Here is an 18,995-nt window from a genome sequence, read left to right as displayed (position 1 = left end):
TTCCCCACAGGTCAAAGTGCTTAGTTTTTTTAACCAATTGCCATTACTTGTTGAACAGCTAGAAAAAAGCTTGAGTAATATTACACAACGCAAAAAAGCTTAGTTATAGACAGCTATAACACAAAATTCTAGTACTTCTGCATTTTTCTATTTTAAACTACTATACTGTAGAAAAGTGATGATGAAAACGTAATGTGCAAACAGAACTAATTCTTCTAACTGATGCTGAAAGGAGTACGCAAATAACTCAAGACCATGTTTTATCTTATGTTTCTATTCCAAATAGCAATAGGCTTATATCACTATCTTGCCATGCATTAGGCAAAATCAATTTTATTTTATTATGGGTATATTAATTTAGGAAAATAATTGATTAATTTTTTTAAAAAACTGAATATTTGTGGTTTGATGGCCAACTTCATATTTTTAATTTTGCATTTTTCCAAATTAACTCATTTCTATACCATATCAACAACTACTGGGGTCACTGTCTGACTACCTCATGTTACTTCTCCCGTGTAGACTAGAAACAGATAAAAAATGTAGGATTTTTTAAAAAACAGATTTCTAGCTGTTTTATCAAATGAAATTATTGTCATGCCACCATCCAGTTTGTCTCTTCTTCAACAGCTATAACGTTTATGTAGGCCACAATGTTTTGACCTGTTCATCACCATCATCCATACCTCTGGATGATAAATTCCTTAGCAGGATCAAACAAGTTACCATGGACAATCCACTCATCCACTGTCTGCAAATACGGCCTTACTGTTTCAACCCAGAGAGAGAAGAGGAGGGATACCTGAAATGAACAGTAAACACCAGTTGCTGTGGGATTTTATAAATGTTGAACAAAATTACACATACTATCTCAAATAAAATAGCTACTATACACTGCAGAGAAACCAATCCAAAGAATTGTGCAAATATATATTTACAGTATGCACATGTACATACAATTTTTTTTTTTTTAAAACTTGACCAGGAATTATGTTGAACTAAAAGCAATGTTGTGCAGTTAGTTAAATGCAAGCAGACCCCTGCAACCTTCTCCACATTACTTTCTCAATGCCCTTCAGTCCTAACCAGCAACCTTCATTATTTCCAGTTCTAAGTCTCTTTTGAGCACAAAGTGCCAGCCATAGCAGATTGTGTGGTTTATAATGTAGATAACTGGAGAATTAGGATGAGACCATAACATGTACTTCATTTGTGACCTAACAGACTTATAAATCAATTCTTCAGTGGTAAAAAGCTTCACATAAAAACTTGTTAAACAATATTTTAGTTACTGTGTTTCATAATAAAGTAAAAAGTTAGATTTCACATACAGTTTGCTCAGATGCTTCTCCAACGTTGTCATATTCAAGAATAGCTTTGTAGAGTGTATTAAGCAAATGAGAAGCTCTTACAACATTTCGAGTGTCAGGTGGTACTTGTGGTACTTCTGCTATCCCTGTACTGAAAACTTTGTGAAGTACCTTAAGCTGTGCCAGTCGAGGCGACAACTTATCTACTACTATTGAAAGAGTGACTGTTTTGTCTGCAAAACCAAAAATATACAAAGATAACCATTTTAGCAAGTTTATATATTTTTTAAATATTGTATAGTATTTTATACAATTTTCATAGTTTAAACTTATTTGTACAACAGTACATTATTCTCACATTTTCCTATTATAAATTAAATATCCCCTATACTATACCTTTGTTGATTACGCATTTCTCAATTTCAGTAAGCTCTTCTTTGAAACTAATGAAGTACTTGTACAAGGCCCACATAAAAGCTTGGTAGGTTCTAAATGGGGGTTCTGTAGTTTTCTTGGGAGTGGAAATGGTTCCAGGTATTACACTTTCTGAGCTGTGCCCCATCACTTCATCAATGAACTTCTGCAGCCTAAACACAACTTGTCCATACGCTGCTATCTGCTCCAACACTGATCTTAAGCAGTTCTACAAAATAAGGTTTTCCAGAATTCTCTCATGAATATTAATCCTTTTAGACAACCAGAAATCACAAGATATATAAAAGGTAAAATGAAAATGACTGTTGAATTTGAGAGATAAACATAACAATTTCACTCTCACTGAATTATAATCTCTTATGGCATGTGCCCATTCAGTTTTGTTTTTTTAAATCCAAACATGTGTTGCTTAAGTTAAAAACAGATGTGGAAGCATTATTATTTTTCCATAGGAAGTTCAGTTTCCTATCCCCCAAATATTCAAGCCCTGTAAATACAGGCATATTAAATTATGATCTGAATAAAATCAACTCAGGTTGATCAAATAACTTACATGGGTCAAATGAGTTACAATAATGTCATTTCTCACAGTCACCTTTCCCTCATTCAGCTGAAATATAAAGAGCTTTTTCACCCCTGAAAGAAGCCTGGAAAGCAAGAAAAGGTGACCATTCTTAAAACAAATTCATCATAATTAAATGGATTAGAAAATATATATGTCAAATCATTAAGAGGAAAATTTAGTCTTGCTTATCTGAAAATTTCCTCTCTTAGGGTAGGTCTACACTTTTGAGCTGGATGCGTGATTCCCAGCTCCAGCAGACAAACGCATGTTAGCTCTGATCAAATTAGTGTGCTAAAAACAGAATACAGTCGCAGTGGTATGAGCAGCCCAAAGTCCATGTCTAGCATCTTGAATAGGATCATCCTAAGGGCAGCTAACCCTTCCCGCTGCTCATATCAGTGTGGCTACACACTATTTTTAATGTGATAGTTCAGTCAGAGGTAGCATGGGTATGTCTCCTCAAGCTGGGAATCATCCCCCACTCAAAGTGTAGACATACCCTTAGAGTCAGAGTTTAAGGCAAGAGGGAAACACCAGATCATCCAGTCTTAACTCCTGTAAAATCACAGGCCACTAAAGACCACCCAGCCTCTGCCAAGCTCAACAACCAGAATTAGACCAAAGTACTATGGCCTTCAGGAAACAACAGCTGTGTGCCACAAGTAGAGAACAGGATAGACCAAGGTGCCCCAATAACTGAGGCTCTTGCACTGGCAAAGAAATGATGTAGTGATATAAGTCCAGATGATCCTAGCAAGTGACCCATGTTGCAAAGGAAGGTGAAAACCCTCCCCGCAGTGTCCCTCCCTATCTACTCTGGGGGGAAATCCCTTTCTGATCCCACATATAGTGATCAGTTAGACCCTGAGCATGTGAGCAATACCCACCAGCCAGGCACCCTAAGAAAGAGAATTCCCCATACCACCTCAGAGCACCAGGCCCCCGCAATCCAGTGTTCCATCTCCAGCAATGGACATTTTTCTTCAAAGTAATAAGATCCACATATTCATTCAATGGTACTTCCGCCTGCTTGCAGTCTGGGAACAGAACTAGACCTGTCAGACACTGGCAGCATGGGAATACTCAAGTATACTTTGAGGGAAAAAACAGAACATTTTAAATTTCACATAATGAAAACAAACCCAAATCCTTGGATGACAATTTCCATCTCTAATCTGGATGATCCATTTGTCTCCACGGTCAGCCAGATCTGTGAATCATATTATATTCTCAAAAAAAGGATATTTTCAGCTAAGCAAGGGTAAATTTTCCTGTTCTTCATGCTAAAATCCACAGATACGTTACAATGAGATTTTCATAGCCGTGTTCTTCCAGAATGGAAAGTAGGATCATCCTTTAAATATGGACATCCAAAACTAGGTAGATAATACATAAATATCTCTTCTGCCTTCTCTTGGGCACTAGGGTATACAGAATGGCACTGGCCAAGATTCAATGACCAATAAGCAGACTTTGGTGAACTAATGGCTGTCCAGCAGATTTCAATGCAGGAGAAACAACTACTTTGCCTTGAGATTGCCAATGCTCCTAAGGACAGGACTTTGATGCTCAACAAGAGGAGGAATATTTCTTGAACTTACCTAGGGAATGACAATTTGAGGACTACCTGGCTAAATTAAAAGTACATTACTGTTCTCATTAGAGAAATCTCCTAACTTCAAATAAAATAAACCCCCATCTGATTGGAGATTGTAACCTGAAACCAGGTAAAATTTTGATTGGGAAAACTGAGGAACCTTCTGGCATCATAACATGAATGACAGAAAAGGTTCTGCCCCCAAGTTGCAAGCATGTTGAAGTACCACTGTAAGAGACCTGTGGACCTTCTTACAAAGAATGGGACATCACGTTAAATTTTTGTCTTAACAAGTATAATGTTGGGAATTATTTTCTGTAAGAGTTAAAATTCTAAAATTCATTTAAGATAGCTTATATTATAATACATATTTATAAATTGGATTTCCAGCCTGACAACTGAGTCCCTAACAAAAAAATTGAATTACAAATCATTAAAACATCCTCAAATCCTGTCAGTGGCAAATCTATAGGATAAGAAAAAATCTGGACCAAAAAAAAAAACAACAACTCTTCAACTTCTCAACAAATCCACGTCTGATATCAAGTATCAGAGAGGTAGTCATGTTAGTCTGGATCTGTAAAAAGCAACAAAGACTCCTGTGGCACCTTATAGACTAACAGACATATTGGAGCATAAGCTTTTGTGGGTGAATACCCACTTCGTCAGATGCAACACCACATCTGGTAGATTGTTAAAGGAAGAAAGTTTCAAAAAGAGGTGGGCCGTTCAGTGCACATCACAATGTCAGCCATATCTTAAGCATTTAACAGCAAGAACCGATGGATCGTTACTGCTGTGTTAAGACACCGCATAAGAGGGGCAAACCCTCAGCTGGCCATATAAAGTTTACTAAATTGTAACCTATATCTTAAATTGCACTTGGAAGCCAACTAAGTTCTGAAGCAGCAACTAGTCATACTCAAGAGATGCCAGCATTTTTTATTAGCTGAAACTTCTAGTACCTTTAAAAGGTGGTTCTCAGTAGAGCGTAATGTAGAAATCTAGCGTTGATACTGAAAAGGGATGGATCACTGTGACAATGTAAACATCAGAGAAAAATGGTTGCAACCACTAGGCCAGCTTTGGATGAATAGAGGGTATGGTAGCATGACTATGTGTCACTACTGTCACCTGGGAATCAGAGAGCAACAATGGGTCCATTGTGACCCAGAGACTGTAAACGATTTTGCTGAAGATCAGAAATACATTTCAACAGAACACAGAGTCATGGTCTCAGCTCTTTCTTTTAGAGGTTTCCTCCCACCTCTCAACTGAATTGAGCTTAAAAGTATTTTTAATAGTAAGAAAAATAAAATGACTGACTTTTCACTCAACAAATCTGCTCATTGTGCATTAAGTCCTTTCACTTTAAGTGACAAAACTAAGTTTTTTGTACTGCACAGGCAATACAGTTATGAAAGAGTGAGATGGCTTATTTTCTGGCTTGTGCATTAAAACTATTAAGAATGTTGCAATTACAGAATCTTCACTACTGGCGATGGTGCACAGATTAGAAAGAACGGACACATCGATATTTCTTTTCCGACACTGAAAGCCAACTGCAAATCTGTCTCCAAGGACCAATAACACTATGATCCAAGATTCTTTTATCATTTTAATATTAAATAAATTTCATATACAAACATTTCAGGGATTCCTGCTTACCAGAGAGTTTCCCGGATAATCTGTGTTTCAGTTACAAGAGTTCTTTCTTCTGGCATATATAAGGGATCACTGCTGTACAAGTGTTGGTCCCTAAAAGAAGAAAATGTACTATTAATTAAAAAAACCCTGAAATCACAGCTGAAGCATTTATAAATAAGAATCAAGCAATAATCTTAAGGCTCATTTCTCCCCTAATTTACACTTTTGACTTCAAAAACTTCCACGAAGCTCTACAGGCTGTAAACAAGAACAGAGTTTGACTCTAAACCTTTTTAAAGGCAAAAAAATATGAAAAGCCACCAAAATATTATCCAGTCAAAGCCCAACCACCATTAACTAGCAAATATTTGAAGTATTAGTTTTAGTATTCCAACTCTCAAATGTTTAATTACTTAATATCCAATAACATACATCGTAATGTGATGAATCCACTTTTTTGACTCAATGATTATCAAATAGAACATGTAACTGTTTTAAATACATTAAAGTCAAGAGTAAACATAAATTTGGATCACAAATAACCCCTAAATTCCACCCCACCTCAAAGTAACACATGCCATCTCAAAAACTTGCGAAAGAAATGGAAATTCCTTCACCTCTAAATATGAACACAAGATCAAAGGAAAAAGTTCTAGAATTATCCATAGACCTTCCATGATTTCTTTACTGATAGATTAAAAGATTTTAGTGTAGTATGTTAGGACTACTGACGTTTTTAGTATTTTAATTCATTTTTATCACTGATAGTACTAGTTATTTATACAATTTCTTAGCTCAAAATTCAACCAAGCCAAATACGTTCACTGACAGTGAATGTGTGCACAAACCAAATCACAATTTGGTATTGCCCTACACATGCTAAATTTGTCAAAACTGAGATTTGGAATTTGTGATGGACACAACAGCACTTGCTTTGTTTTAAATTCTGACATTGGGAAGGACAGTAACACAAGACATTTTATGCATTTTTACTAGGGTGGGAGAACTACGACTGTTCAGCACAATAAGCAAAAATTAAAATTATACTGGCTCATTTTGTTCAATTTGCACTTACTTAGTTTGCAATATATAAATATATATTAAACTAAATCAGTAACAAATGCTAACTACATATTTTGGAAGAGCACACACATTTTACACTTTAACAGTATCACAGCTTAATGTAAATCATTAATAGTTCATTAAACCATTATCTGGCTTTATTTAATATCAGCAGTGAACATTTAAGTGATTTTTTTTCTTACCAGACAGCAGCTAAATTGGAATGTAGGTGAAAACTGTGAGAAAAACGAGGAGCTCTTCCTGTCCAATATTGAGGAACCACATGTTGTTCTAGCCAGCTGCGCGCATCAGGTTCACCCACTGGTAAGACATTTGATAGTCAGTGAAGGATTTTCATTTACATAGGGAAGGCTTATAAAAGACAAAAAGAAGTCTCACCAATAAGCAACCCAATAATGAATTAGCTTCAGGATATAGCTGCATTCAATTAACTGGCTAATTACACCTGTCTGTTTCCACTTTATTGCATGTACAATCATGGTGATTACATGTATAAGTTAGTTTACACACACAGGTGCCTGACCTTTTGAAAAATCAGGCCCTAAAAATAAGGCAGAGATATATTAATATTTATATGTAACTTTCCATCTTAAGGAAATGTACTTTATTTTAGACATTTGTTGAAATAATACATACAAAACCTATATTAAAAGTAACTTAAAAAAGTAAGGTGCCAAATACCAGTAAGCTCACCCTACAGTCAGGGTGTCCCTAATACTAGGCACTCAGTACATTACCTAAAATTTTTTTCTCCAGTTCTAACCCCCATGACACCTAGCCTCACAGATAACCAGCTTCTATTCTAGGTGCAATATCCTATTGTGCACGCTCCTACAATTTCACAGCTGTCAGGGAAACTGACTGAAACCAATCTGAAGAGGAGCCATTAGCGTCACATTTATTACAAGCGTTTTCATTCATTGAAGTATACAATACCCAAGCACACACAAATGTTTTTCTTCATACCTGCTTTTATTTCAGTGTTAACATTTAATAACAAGCTTTGTATTATGTCTAGATATATTTAAGTTGTGTTTATCTGATGTACAATTATCCCTAGAGCAGTATCGGTGTGCATACTACTCCCATAGGAATAAATGGAAGTCTTTCCATTGTCTTTAATGGAAATTAGATCGAACCTTCATTACACACAAATGAGGCACTACCATTTTACTCTGTTAAACAGTAACTATAACACATAACCAAACTCACAACCTTAACTATAGTGACAATACCAGAGTACTTTAATATAGAACAGTAACTATGGAAGAGTTAGGTAGCTACATACGAGTGAGAATCATTTATTAGAAATCCATTTGTCATGAGATCCCTCCATGAAGAGAATTTTGAATAACCAACCTTTCCATGTGACCTGAGACACTGTTTTCTTGTTTTGGTCTTGTTCTTCTTGTGGTGTCCTGTCTACTTGAATGCCAGAATCTTCCCTGCTCAGAGGTTGTTGAGCATCCTCCTCCCCTTCACTTTCTTCAGACCAATCCTGTCAAATATGACAAGACCAAGTAAATTTTTAGTGCAATGTACATGAGCGAAGGAAGTATACTCAGTACTTCTTGGCAGGGAAAGTCACTGTAAAATGTCTACTTTGTTTTCTACTAAAAAAAAAAAGGCATGAGGGAAAATAAAAGGAACTCTGAAAATCATTTGATTTTTTCCCCCGAATTTTTCTTTCAATAAATATTGTCTGTAAGAATACAGTCAGTCACTTTTAAGATATTACTTACTGGTGTGTCTATGTCAGGACCAAAATAAATTTCTTCACCTTCCATCAAGTACTTTCCCCAGTCAAATTCTTCTTCCTTTTCTAAAAGGAATACAAATGAGACTCAATATTTTTGTGCTTATTTCCAACTTCCTCTCTAACAAGACTTGGAAATGTTTCTAAAGGTGCAGACTGATAAGAGATACTCTCTTCCATTCAAAACTGTCACTTTCTTTAGCAATGATATAAAATTTTCACTCAAGATTTAAGTGGTCTGACGAATTATCTTCCTGTTTCTTTCTCTACCTACATACATTTCTTCTGAAGTGCTTCTCTGATTCTGAGTTTTAGACTCACACAGATTTGCAATATGGTGTACTGTCATCCCATTTGCCTGATTTCACTTCTTCCCGCATCATGTCATATCTATCTTAGGCCTCAATCCTGCAAAAGATTTGCAAGAGTGCGTATCTTTATGCACTATGAGTAATCTCATTTGCTTCAATGGAACTATTCCCAGTGCATAAAAATGGTCTACATTCCAAAGAAAAAAAATGCAGCACTGAGTGTCAGAGCCTGGGGGAACTGACTTGGGCTGATGGGGCTTGGGGCTGGACATTCCCGCTTTGACTGGAGTTTGGGCTCTGAAACCTGGTGAGCGTCTCAGAACCCAGGTTCCAGTCTGAGACAGAATGTCTGCACTGCTATCTTTAAGTACCACTAGCCCAAATGACCTGGGCTCCGTAACTCAGTGCCATGGGTTTTTCTTTGGGGCATAGACTTACCAAAAGTAACACATGGACAAGTCTTTGCAAGATCAGGAACCCAGACTGTAAATTACTGAGAGCAGGAAACTTGTCTTTCCTTCTGTGTAAAAGAATATGTACAACCATAGTGCTATAGATAAATATTTTTAAATAAAATAATAAATCACACAAACAATATAAAATAATATACTTTAATCCAGTAGGAAGGTTACTCACCTGTAACTGGAATCTTCTGAGATAATCTCTGCATGTTTACACTTTTGGGATGTGCTGAAAATGCAGTCCAAGCTACGTCACCAGTGCATTCCAAGAGTGGAAATGTACAGAGGCCACTCTAAAAAGATTTTTAAGTTAGGAGGCTTCTTCCCCCACCCACCGCCCAGTTTCTACACTAAAATGTTGTTTCAAACCATTTTTTTTTTAATGTCTATTTTTCCGCATTGCAAATGAATACCACAAGGATGTGTGGTATCCCAAACACATTTTTCTCAGATGTTCCATTCTTCTCATCCTTTTATTCTCGATCCATTGGGGACTGTCAATTTAACGCCATTTGTTAGTAATCAGAAACAAAGGGAAATTGTATGATACACCTCTACCATGATATAACGCTGTCCTCAGGAGCCAAAAAATCTTACCTCATTATAGGTGAAACTGTGTTATATCGAACTTGCTTTGATCCACCGGAGTGCGCAGCACCACCCCCACCCCACCCCACCCCGTGCACTGCTTTACTGTGTTATATCCGAATTTGTGTTATATTGGGTCGTGTTATATTGGTGTAGAAGTGTACTACTACAAAACCAGAAGACTATGTAAAATTAACTCTTGGTAAGTTAGGGTGGATAACTAGATGTTGCCAAGTTAAAACTGGTTAGAACAGAAAAGCAATATTTTTAATTTAAAATGAAAAGATTACAGAAATAACCAAACTCCATTATGTTAAGTTACTGCATAACTTTCCTATGTGAAATTACATGCGAAGTTACTAGTTTTAGATAGATTTTATTTGTGTTTTTGGCTCAGTTTGGTGTAATGAAATGGTCAAGATAGACACTGTTAGAAAGTGAAGTCCTTTATTTACTCACGCAGCAATACAGCACTAATGCAAACTTCCTCCAGGCTTACCAATATACATCAAATCTCACGTGGCGGTTCCACAAGTGACATAATATTTCACTCACTGGCCTCTCTGCTGAGAGGGTATTAACTGTGACAGTCATTTAACTCTTGTTCCCACTTACGGGAACAGAACAGAGCTCACAGGCTCATTTAAACACAACACACCAAATGGCCCTCAGATAGCAACCAATGGGGGTGGATTTGAATGAGCAACCCGGATGAGAAAGTCATAACATTAATCTTGTCCCCCACCCACAAACCTTCTAATTTCCAGTGTGTCTTAGATGTATTGGTTAATTAGATACAAGATTAAAAACCCACAAAAGATAACCAGGAGAGGATCTTGAAATGAAATAAGACATGATGTTAAAAGACTGCAAAGGGGAAAAAAAGTCCTATCATATTGTCACTTCTCTGTGTGTTTTTCATTTCAAATATAAAGATCCTGTAACCTACCCACTTCTTTATCTCTTGGCTTTTCCACATAGTTGGTGTTGGAAGGAGAATCAGACAAGCACAGTAGGAGAGATAGTATGGCGTAATGAGCATCTGTCTTTAAAAATACACAAAAGAAAAAAATTAATTAAATGGAATAAAATGGTTTAAAAGACTTTAGGAAATGAACAGACTAGAATGTTGTATGCCAGAGTGTGAAGTATGAGCCCTCTCAGCTCATCTCAAGTAATGGATATCCTAATTTACTTATTTTTTTCCAATACAAACCAAAAATATAGTCATCTAAAATTCTTCTTTAAATTATGTGAAATGTGACAAATTAAAGCACGTCAACTAAAAGTCTACATGAAGGTTTAAGGACTCATCCATCTACTCTAAATGACTTCCGCAAAGTCATTTATTCTATAAAGCCAACGGTTACAGTTATGCAGGACTATTAACAGGTCACTCACCCTTTGTGAATGGAACCATTTAATGATTCTGACATCTACATATTTTGACCTTTTTATTTTAAAAAATATGTTTTAAAAGGTATTTCAGGGCTAGAAGGAAACCATGCACTTCTATTAAAGTCATAAAGTTTACGGCCAGAAGATACCACTGGACCATTTAGTTTGACCTCCTATGCATCACAGGCCACCAGCATCATCTATATATCTGCACAGTAAACCCAACAGCTAAAATTAGACCGAAATACTACAACCCTCAGGAGACTAAACTACTGCGTGCCACAGGCAAAGAATGGAAGGGAAAAAATAATATAATCAAATTAGTAGAAGAGCAGTCTGGCACTCATCAGGCTGTACTACAATATCATAGCCCTTTTTAAAGCTAACACCATTCTCCTTACAAGGATCTGCTGAAGTACTTTATTTACAGAATCATCTTTGAGACGGACAAGTTCCACAGAGCCAGGCAGCAAGACACCCAAGTTCACTCATCAACAAGAGCAACTGCTAAAGGTCACCGCAATTACCTTATACAACACTGCTGAGTGCTAAATACAACCTGACATTTCTGAGCATGTAGACTGGCTCACACTTTAATCACAAAAAACAACATAGCTAAAACTAGATATACGTTGACTATCTCGGGGGGGAGGGGGGGAAGGGGAGTATAGCAATTCAGGATGCATTTGCATTGCTACTTTATAGTCACAGTTCCATTAAATTAGAAATGAAAATAAGGTTCTAAGCACAGTCATCAGGAAAAGAACACACAGCCCTACTAAACAGCATGACATCATATAGAGTGCCTCTACTCAGCTCAGGGGCCTGCATTTCACAACAGCAGCAGCTTTCAGTCTTCAAAGGTCAGCTAGAACAGGTTCAGAACAACCACACTGGAACCAAAGTGACATGGTCCAAGTGAGAGCACAGAGTTTTAATCCATCAGAAGCCTTAAACGCAATAATTTTCCAACTATGAAATCCTATTTTCTTAAGATGACCAGCTAGAATCCCCCTGTCCTATCAAAAATGTTAATACAACACAGAATGTGGAGGTCTATGCCTCTCATCTGCAATGTTAATGATATAATTTAAGCCATGAAAAGTGCACCCAGAGACCATGGTGATGGATGCCCAATAAATACATATTTTAATAAAAGGGTGATGGTAGGTTATAATTTTAAAAAAATCAGCTCACAGAGAAGCAATCATGTTGCTTAGGCCTTGGCTATACTGGCACTTAACAGCGCTGCAACTTTCTCGCTCAGGGGTGTGAAAAAACACCCCCCTGAGCGCAGCAAGTTACAACGCTGTAAAGCGCCAGTGTAAACAGTGCCCTAGCACTGGTGCTGCGACCACACTTGCACTGCTCCCGCGGCAGCGCTGTGCGGCTGCAAGTGTAGCCATACCCTTAGTAGTAATGTAACTCATTTGTACTTTCTGGTGTAAAACTGTTACAAAGAGACCGGCATCAGGATAAATTCAAAGAAATTAGAACAAAGAAGAAAATGTTACACACCTTTGTTTCTTCAGTGCTCGGAAGTGGTGAGTTCAGAAACTTTTCTATTAGTCTTTTCCAGCTTGCGGCTTTACTGAGGTCTGAATGAACAATCAGCTTTTCATAAATTCTGATTTAAAAATAAATAAATCTTATCAATGAATGCTTCAAATTAACAGACTTAATCAACATAGTAAAAATAAGACAAACTTACCCCTCTATTGTCCTCTCTACTTTGTGACTGCTTACATCAAGAAACCGATGAAATCTAGATGAGAAATTAAAACAGAATACAGTTTTTGCATTGTGCAAGGAAGTGTTTGGGATCAGCAGGGATCGGCAACCTTTGGTATGCAGCCCATCAGGGAAATCCACTGGCGGGCCAGGACAGTTTATTTACCTGCAGCAACAGTCAGGAGGCTGGAGAAAAGGTTGAGTAGCACCCATCCCTGCTATTCACATTACACATGCTAAACGGGAGGCTCTGAGGTGGGCAGGGAGCAAGAGAAAGCAGAGATCCACAAACATAATCCAGGAACAGTATCCTATTAAGAATACCAGCACCCTACCTAGCAGCTGGGGATAGGTTGGGCTTCTTACCAGGGGCATTGTACCTAAACCATGTTGATGCACCCCGCTGCCACATTTATTTTTGCCTCAGACCAGTAGATGTTTGAAAACTATTTGAAGAGACATATTATTTGAGCAGATAAAGAAATACTGTGCTTGCAGTCTGAATCTGCAATGCATAGCTAATGCTTACTTACAAATATTAGATTTACACAAACAATAAGAAGCCTCACTTGTAAACATCTACACTACACAGCAGTTGCTACATGACAAACATTTTGGCAGGTATCATCTCATTTGAGGTCATATATTTAATAATGGCAACTGTTAACTTTTAAATAAGCCCATTAAATTGTTTCTCACATCATTACCATCAAAGACATTATCACAAGAACTGCCTATCAGTTTGATAATGAATATATTGTAAGAAGTTCATATGTAAGATAAAAAGTTAACTCAGGGGTGGCCAACCTGAGCTTAAGAAGGAGCAAGAATTTACCAATGTACATTGCCAAACAGCCATAGTAATACGTCAACAACCCCCCATTAGCTCCCCCCCCCGCCTCCCACCCACCAATCAGCACCTCTCTCTCCCTCCCCATACCTCACAATCTGCTGTTTTATGGCATGCAGGAGGCTCTCGGGGGGAGAAGAGCGAGGGCACAGCAGGCTCAGGGGAGGGGTCGGGAAGGGGTGGAGTGGGGGCAGAGCCACAGGTTGAGCAGTGAGCACTCCCCAGCACATTGGAACGTTGGCACCTGTAGCTCCAGCCTCGGAGTCAGTGCCTATACAAGGAGCCGCATATTAACTTCTGAAGAGCTGCATGTGGCTCCGGAGCCACAGGATGGCCACCCCTGAGTTAACTTCAGTACACTCCCAAAAAAGCTGAACAAATTTTAGGTTTCAATCCATAGCTATGTATGATTACTATGGTTTTCATCCTTAAAATACATATCTACTTCATTAGACAGATGATAGACTCATACTAAAGTTCCTAGTAATGCTGAAATTTTAATTTTTTAGAAGTCTACTCCTCACTGATGTTTATAGAATCTTTTCAACAAGGGAGAAACTAAGCTGCTCCAAATTCTACAAGGACTTAGACATGTGCTTAATTTTATGCACTGTATGTACTCCCAGTGACTTCAAATGAAGCTACTCAGAGTGCACTAAATTATGCACATGCATAAATCTTTGCAGAATCAAGGACTAGTTGACAATGCGGGGGGGAAAGAGTGAAATTGACTACATAAAAGTGCTGTCAGTTGGGGGTGGGGGAAATCCCTGTTAAAATTACAATAATTTGAAGAGGTTACATGCCATTTGTAACAATTTGTAAAACACTTCAGATGGAAAAATTGACTATGCCTTTATAATTTTTTTAAATTACAGATTAATAACGATTATGTTGAACTCATTTCACATGCATTAAGGTCAAAAGCATGTCTATCTTTTGGAGAGAAATGTACACTTACTGAAGCAGATCTTGACTTGGTTATTTTTGTGACATTGCTCAATTTGAAATATTTGCTCATTTCAATAGCGGTTTTATTCCCTCTCTTTCCTAACGAGATGCCTTGAACATCACGTTGAGAGTTCTCTCCGAAATCACTAAAAAGCAGTTTATTTTATGCCAACAGACTAATATTGTAACACAGCAGACAGCAAGAGATTTATAGCTGCCAGGACAGCAGCCACTGCTCCTCTGATAACCACCTGAAACTAAGTCCATGATTGTAATACTGAGCCCGGATCTTTTTTAATGGAGAAAACGCTGATGTTCTCACTGGCGTGTGCCATGTTGCAACAGACAGCGGTTACTTATTGAGCTGTCAGGAGAGCCATGGTATCACAGGAACACGTGTGTGTGTGTGTGTGCAGCTCAGACAGGCCTGGCCCGGGTGGGTGTGGGTGCAACTCAGACAGGCCTGGCCCGGTTGGGTGTGGGTGCAACTCAGACAGGCCTGGCCCGGGTGGGTGTGGGTGCAGCTCAGACAGGCCTGGCCAGGGTGGGTGTGGGTGCAGCTCAGACAGGCCTGGCCCGGGTGGGTGTGTGTGCAGCTCAGACAGGCCTGGCCCGGGTGGGTGTGGGTGCAGCTCAGACAGGCCTGGCCAGGGTGGGTGTGGGTGCAGCTCAGACAGGCCTGGCCCGGGTGGGTGTGTGTGCAGCTCAGACAGGCCTGGCCCGGGTGGGTGTGGGTGCAGCTCAGACAGGCCTGGCCCGGGTGGGTGTGGGTGCAGCTCAGACAGGCCTGGCCCGGGTGGGTGTGGGTGCAGCTCAGACAGGCCTGGCACGTGCCAGTGTGTGAAGGCGGCAGCGCAGGCGCGTTGGACCCGCCCCCACCTCCCCGGACAGCCGCAGCCCGGGTGACCCGGGGCCGGTGCCCGCTGCCAGCAGCCAGGCCAGGCCCCAGGCGCGGCGCACTGAGGGAAGCCGCCCAGCACCTGACAGCCCCGGGGGGCAGCGAGACCCGGAGCGCGTGGCCTCTGACCTGAAGTTGGACCAGGCGAAGATTAGCGCCGTCTGGAAGCGGCCGCCAGGCTCCTGCCCCCCCTGCGCCTCGCGGAGGCCGGTCAGGCGCCGGATCAGCGCCCGGACATCGCGGTCCTGCGCCTGCTCGAGGGGGCTCCAGCGCGCGGGCTGAGCGGCCATTGCCCGAGAGCGCGCACCAGGAGGGGGGGGGTCAGAGAGTGGGAGAGGCAGCGGTGCCTCTGAACCACCGCACTTTGTTTCTGTCACCACCGCGCCGTCCCGCAACACGTCTCGCGACACTTTCCCTCCTAGTCTCACGAGATTCCCCACAGTAGTAAAACCCGCCAGATTCTAAAGCGCTGCGGCGCCGGAGCTGTGCGCATGCGCGAGTTGGAAGTGTTACTATAAGTAGAAAGTAGCGTGCGCTGGTGGGTGGGGTTATATATCATGTGACTTCGTAGCGAGTCTTGAGTGGCCACTGTGCTGGGCAGAGGGGAGTGGGGACAGAGCATTTTTCGGAACTGGGAGAGCTAGTTCCTGGCTGCATTGTAAGTGCTCACTGTGACCGTGAGCATGTCCTTTAGCCTGCCTCTGTCTCCCCAGCCACCTTTCCAATGGGGCAGTGACAGGGACCTGGCCTTGAGCCTCTCTGGTGGAAGGAGCTGGGTTGGATCAGTTCAAAGAATTGTTTTTGTGAATGACAAACATCAATACAAGCTGGGTGGCAGCTTGCTCCATTTTGTATATAGCAAATGGCCTGTATTTCAAGCTTCTGTTCGCTTGTAAGGCTCCAATCCTACAATGCAATGTGGGCTGGCCCCTGTGCTGGAATGGAGCTCCATTGACTTCAACAGGCTCCATGCAGCCCAAGGCTCAGCCTATGCACAACACATTGGAGGACTGGGGCCTATGCAGTTTGAGGCAGCGCTATCTCTGTTTATGCATTGGATAGACCTAAGCATATGATATGTGCTAAATAACACTAAGTAATAAGTATAAACTGCTGTGAGGAAAAATGAAAGGTAAAAAATATTTATGAGCTTTTACAAGCACTACTAACATGATTTAAGTTTCCTGGGGGTTTGTTTTATTTTTTTGCAGAGGCAAGAAAAGTGGTAAAAGATTAAGGAATCTCTGTTTACACAGTTCCTTTGCACATATCTTGAATTTAAATTTAGGCCTTAACCTTAGTGGAGTGGTCCCCTCTCCAAACTTGTCCATGCCTGCCCAGAGCCAGGGCTGGGAGCTGGGCCATGGTTTGGTGGGAAATGCAGGCAGGGTAAGAGGACCAAGAGTGGGGCCACAGCTAGTGTTGGGCCAGGAGCTGGGAGCAAAGACCCAGGCATGGATCAGCAGCTGGGGGCCTGGCCAGAGTCTGAGGACAGCATCTGGGGTGTGGGGCTGGCAGCTGGGGCTCTGGGCAGACCTGGGTGGCACTCTCTCCCTGCCCCCCCATCAGGGCTGGACCAGGCCCCAGCCATGTCCCCCCACCGAATGTTCCTCTGTGTCCCCCCCCAGGCCGTGTGCCCTACAGTATGAGGACCTCTGCCTTAGTGTGATGGGGTCCACTCACCGCTAGTGGCACCTCCTTCTGGCCATCCTGAGGATTATCTCTGTCAGGTGTTGCACCCTACTCCGGGTGTGTCCTCTCCCATCCTGTCTTGCCCTGCAGCCTCTTCTTTGTGACTCAGCCCTCCGGCCGGGTCACCATACATGTTCACCTTCCAGAGGAAACAAAGTCTTTCAAGGACAAACTGTCCCTCCCAGTCTGCTGTCCTCTGCCTGGCCTGTGTCACAGCTCCAGTGGCTCATTGAAGAACCTGAGTCTGCCCTCCGGGTTCCAGGTCAGGGGCCCTCCGGTCAGCAGCTAAAACCTGCACTGTCCAATCTTGCTGCTTTTCCCCTGAGCCTTTTTATATCTTCCTGGCTTCCCCCTCTCTGGGTTCACAGCCTCCCAACTCCCTCCTCTCAGGTAGCAACCATAGACTGCCCTCTCAGAGGTTCTCAAACTGGGGAGCATGAGAAACTTTAGGGATAAAAAACTGTGCACATTCAGAACTGGGCTGCTGGAGAGCGGCAGCTGCTGGCTGGGTGCGCAGCTCTGAAGGCAGCACTGTTGCCAGCAGCAGCACAGAAGTAAGGGTGGCAATACCATACTATGCCACCCTTACTTCTGCACTGCTGCTGGTGGCAACACTGCCTTCAGAGCTGGGTACCTGGCCAGCAGCTGCTACTCTCTGTTCTGTCTTCAGAGCTGGGCAGCCAGAGAGCACAGATACAAAGAAGGGGGGTATGATCAGATAAGTTTGAGAACCACTGCTGTAGTCTCTAAGGTAACTCCCTTCTCCCACTGAGTGACTCCAGACCCCTTCTTCTCTCTGTTCCTGGGATTTTACGGGCCCTCCTATTCCTGGCTAGCTGAACTTCATTTAATCAACCCCTGCTCTCTGGTTCCTCCTCCAGGTGCAGCCCGGGGAGTTAATTGGCCTACCTGGCCACCTTAATCCCTTCCAGTCCTGTGTGCTGTGGACACCCCATCACGCTTAGGAACAAGATCAACCCTAAGCATATCGAAGATGAACAACTGCCTGAAGCCCAGCTCTTTGAATAACTTTAGTAATTCATTTCCTAATAAACCCCACCCATCACTTGAACCAGAGGACAAGGAATGCGAACTACAATTTCACCCTGAATTGTTAAGTCCAACCAATATAGACATGGCATCACCTTAAATATGCCCCATTTCAGTGACTCCTAAATAAATACTTACAGATTTTACATACCTTTACTGTTTTTCTTACAGTTCACATCAGTTCAAAACTTCATTGCAGATGCACAGCTGTATGTTTGTAATGTCTGGAAAAGTTCCAACGTAAAATCATTTCAAATTTCTGCAGTTGTTTCATTTTTAGTTCAGGAAAGAAACAAATTCTCTATGTGCAGTACATGGAACAATATTTTAAGAGAATGGATAAAACATCTATTGCAGTGTTTTAATAGCAGTTAATGTAAAAATGTGATAGTAAAACAAATGTGGGGCCTACGTGCAATAGTAAAGGAGTGTGCTTGGTATTAAATGTATCTGAGAAGCTAGACTGATTGGAGTTATGGGTTGTCTATGTAAAGGTTAGTAATCACACAAGCAGCCATGTCAGCAAAAGCAACAGGATGATCATAACAGGAAGGAGATCATGTGATAACATTCTACTATGGGTTTCAGAGTAGCAGCCATGTTAGTCTGTGTCCACAAAAAGAACAGGAGTACTTGTGGCACCTTAGAGACTAACAAATTTATTTGAGCATA

The 18,995-nt window shown here is 41.0% G+C and overlaps 1 protein-coding gene across 9 annotated transcripts in view; it reads right to left on the bottom strand.

Moving 5' to 3' along the window:
- TUBGCP5 (tubulin gamma complex component 5) overlaps positions 1-15,996 on the bottom strand; it is a 47,647-nt gene extending 31,651 nt beyond the window's left edge. For 4 of the 9 annotated variants that reach the window (XR_004373130.2, XM_032776111.2, XM_032776113.2 and 1 more), the window contains exons 1-12: positions 15,711-15,996; positions 12,863-12,916; positions 12,670-12,778; positions 10,703-10,799; positions 8,380-8,459; positions 7,997-8,135; positions 6,820-6,937; positions 5,576-5,665; positions 2,299-2,392; positions 1,707-1,953; positions 1,332-1,543; positions 687-802 (exon numbers count right to left, since the gene is read on the bottom strand). Coding sequence is in view for 8 of the 9 variants with exons in the window: in XM_032776111.2 (XP_032632002.1) it covers positions 687-802; positions 1,332-1,543; positions 1,707-1,953; positions 2,299-2,392; positions 5,576-5,665; positions 6,820-6,937; positions 7,997-8,135; positions 8,380-8,459; positions 10,703-10,799; positions 12,670-12,778; positions 12,863-12,916; positions 15,711-15,871 (1,517 nt within the window). In the remaining variant the exon portion in view is untranslated. Of the gene's footprint in view, positions 1-686; positions 803-1,331; positions 1,544-1,706; positions 1,954-2,298; positions 2,393-5,575; positions 5,666-6,819; positions 6,938-7,996; positions 8,136-8,379; positions 8,460-9,142; positions 9,225-10,702; positions 10,800-12,669; positions 12,779-12,862; positions 12,917-13,822; positions 14,004-15,710 lie in introns of those variants that run through there. The other 5 variants (XM_075060839.1, XM_032776115.2, XM_075060846.1 and 2 more) reach the window with 5 other exon arrangements.
- Positions 15,997-18,995: the final 2,999 nt, after the last annotated feature.

The sequence above is a fragment of the Chelonoidis abingdonii genome, chromosome 1 (genome assembly GCF_003597395.2).
Source record: "Chelonoidis abingdonii isolate Lonesome George chromosome 1, CheloAbing_2.0, whole genome shotgun sequence".
NCBI lineage: Eukaryota > Metazoa > Chordata > Testudines > Testudinidae > Chelonoidis > Chelonoidis abingdonii.
This window is presented reverse-complemented; position numbering and strand designations above follow the sequence as displayed.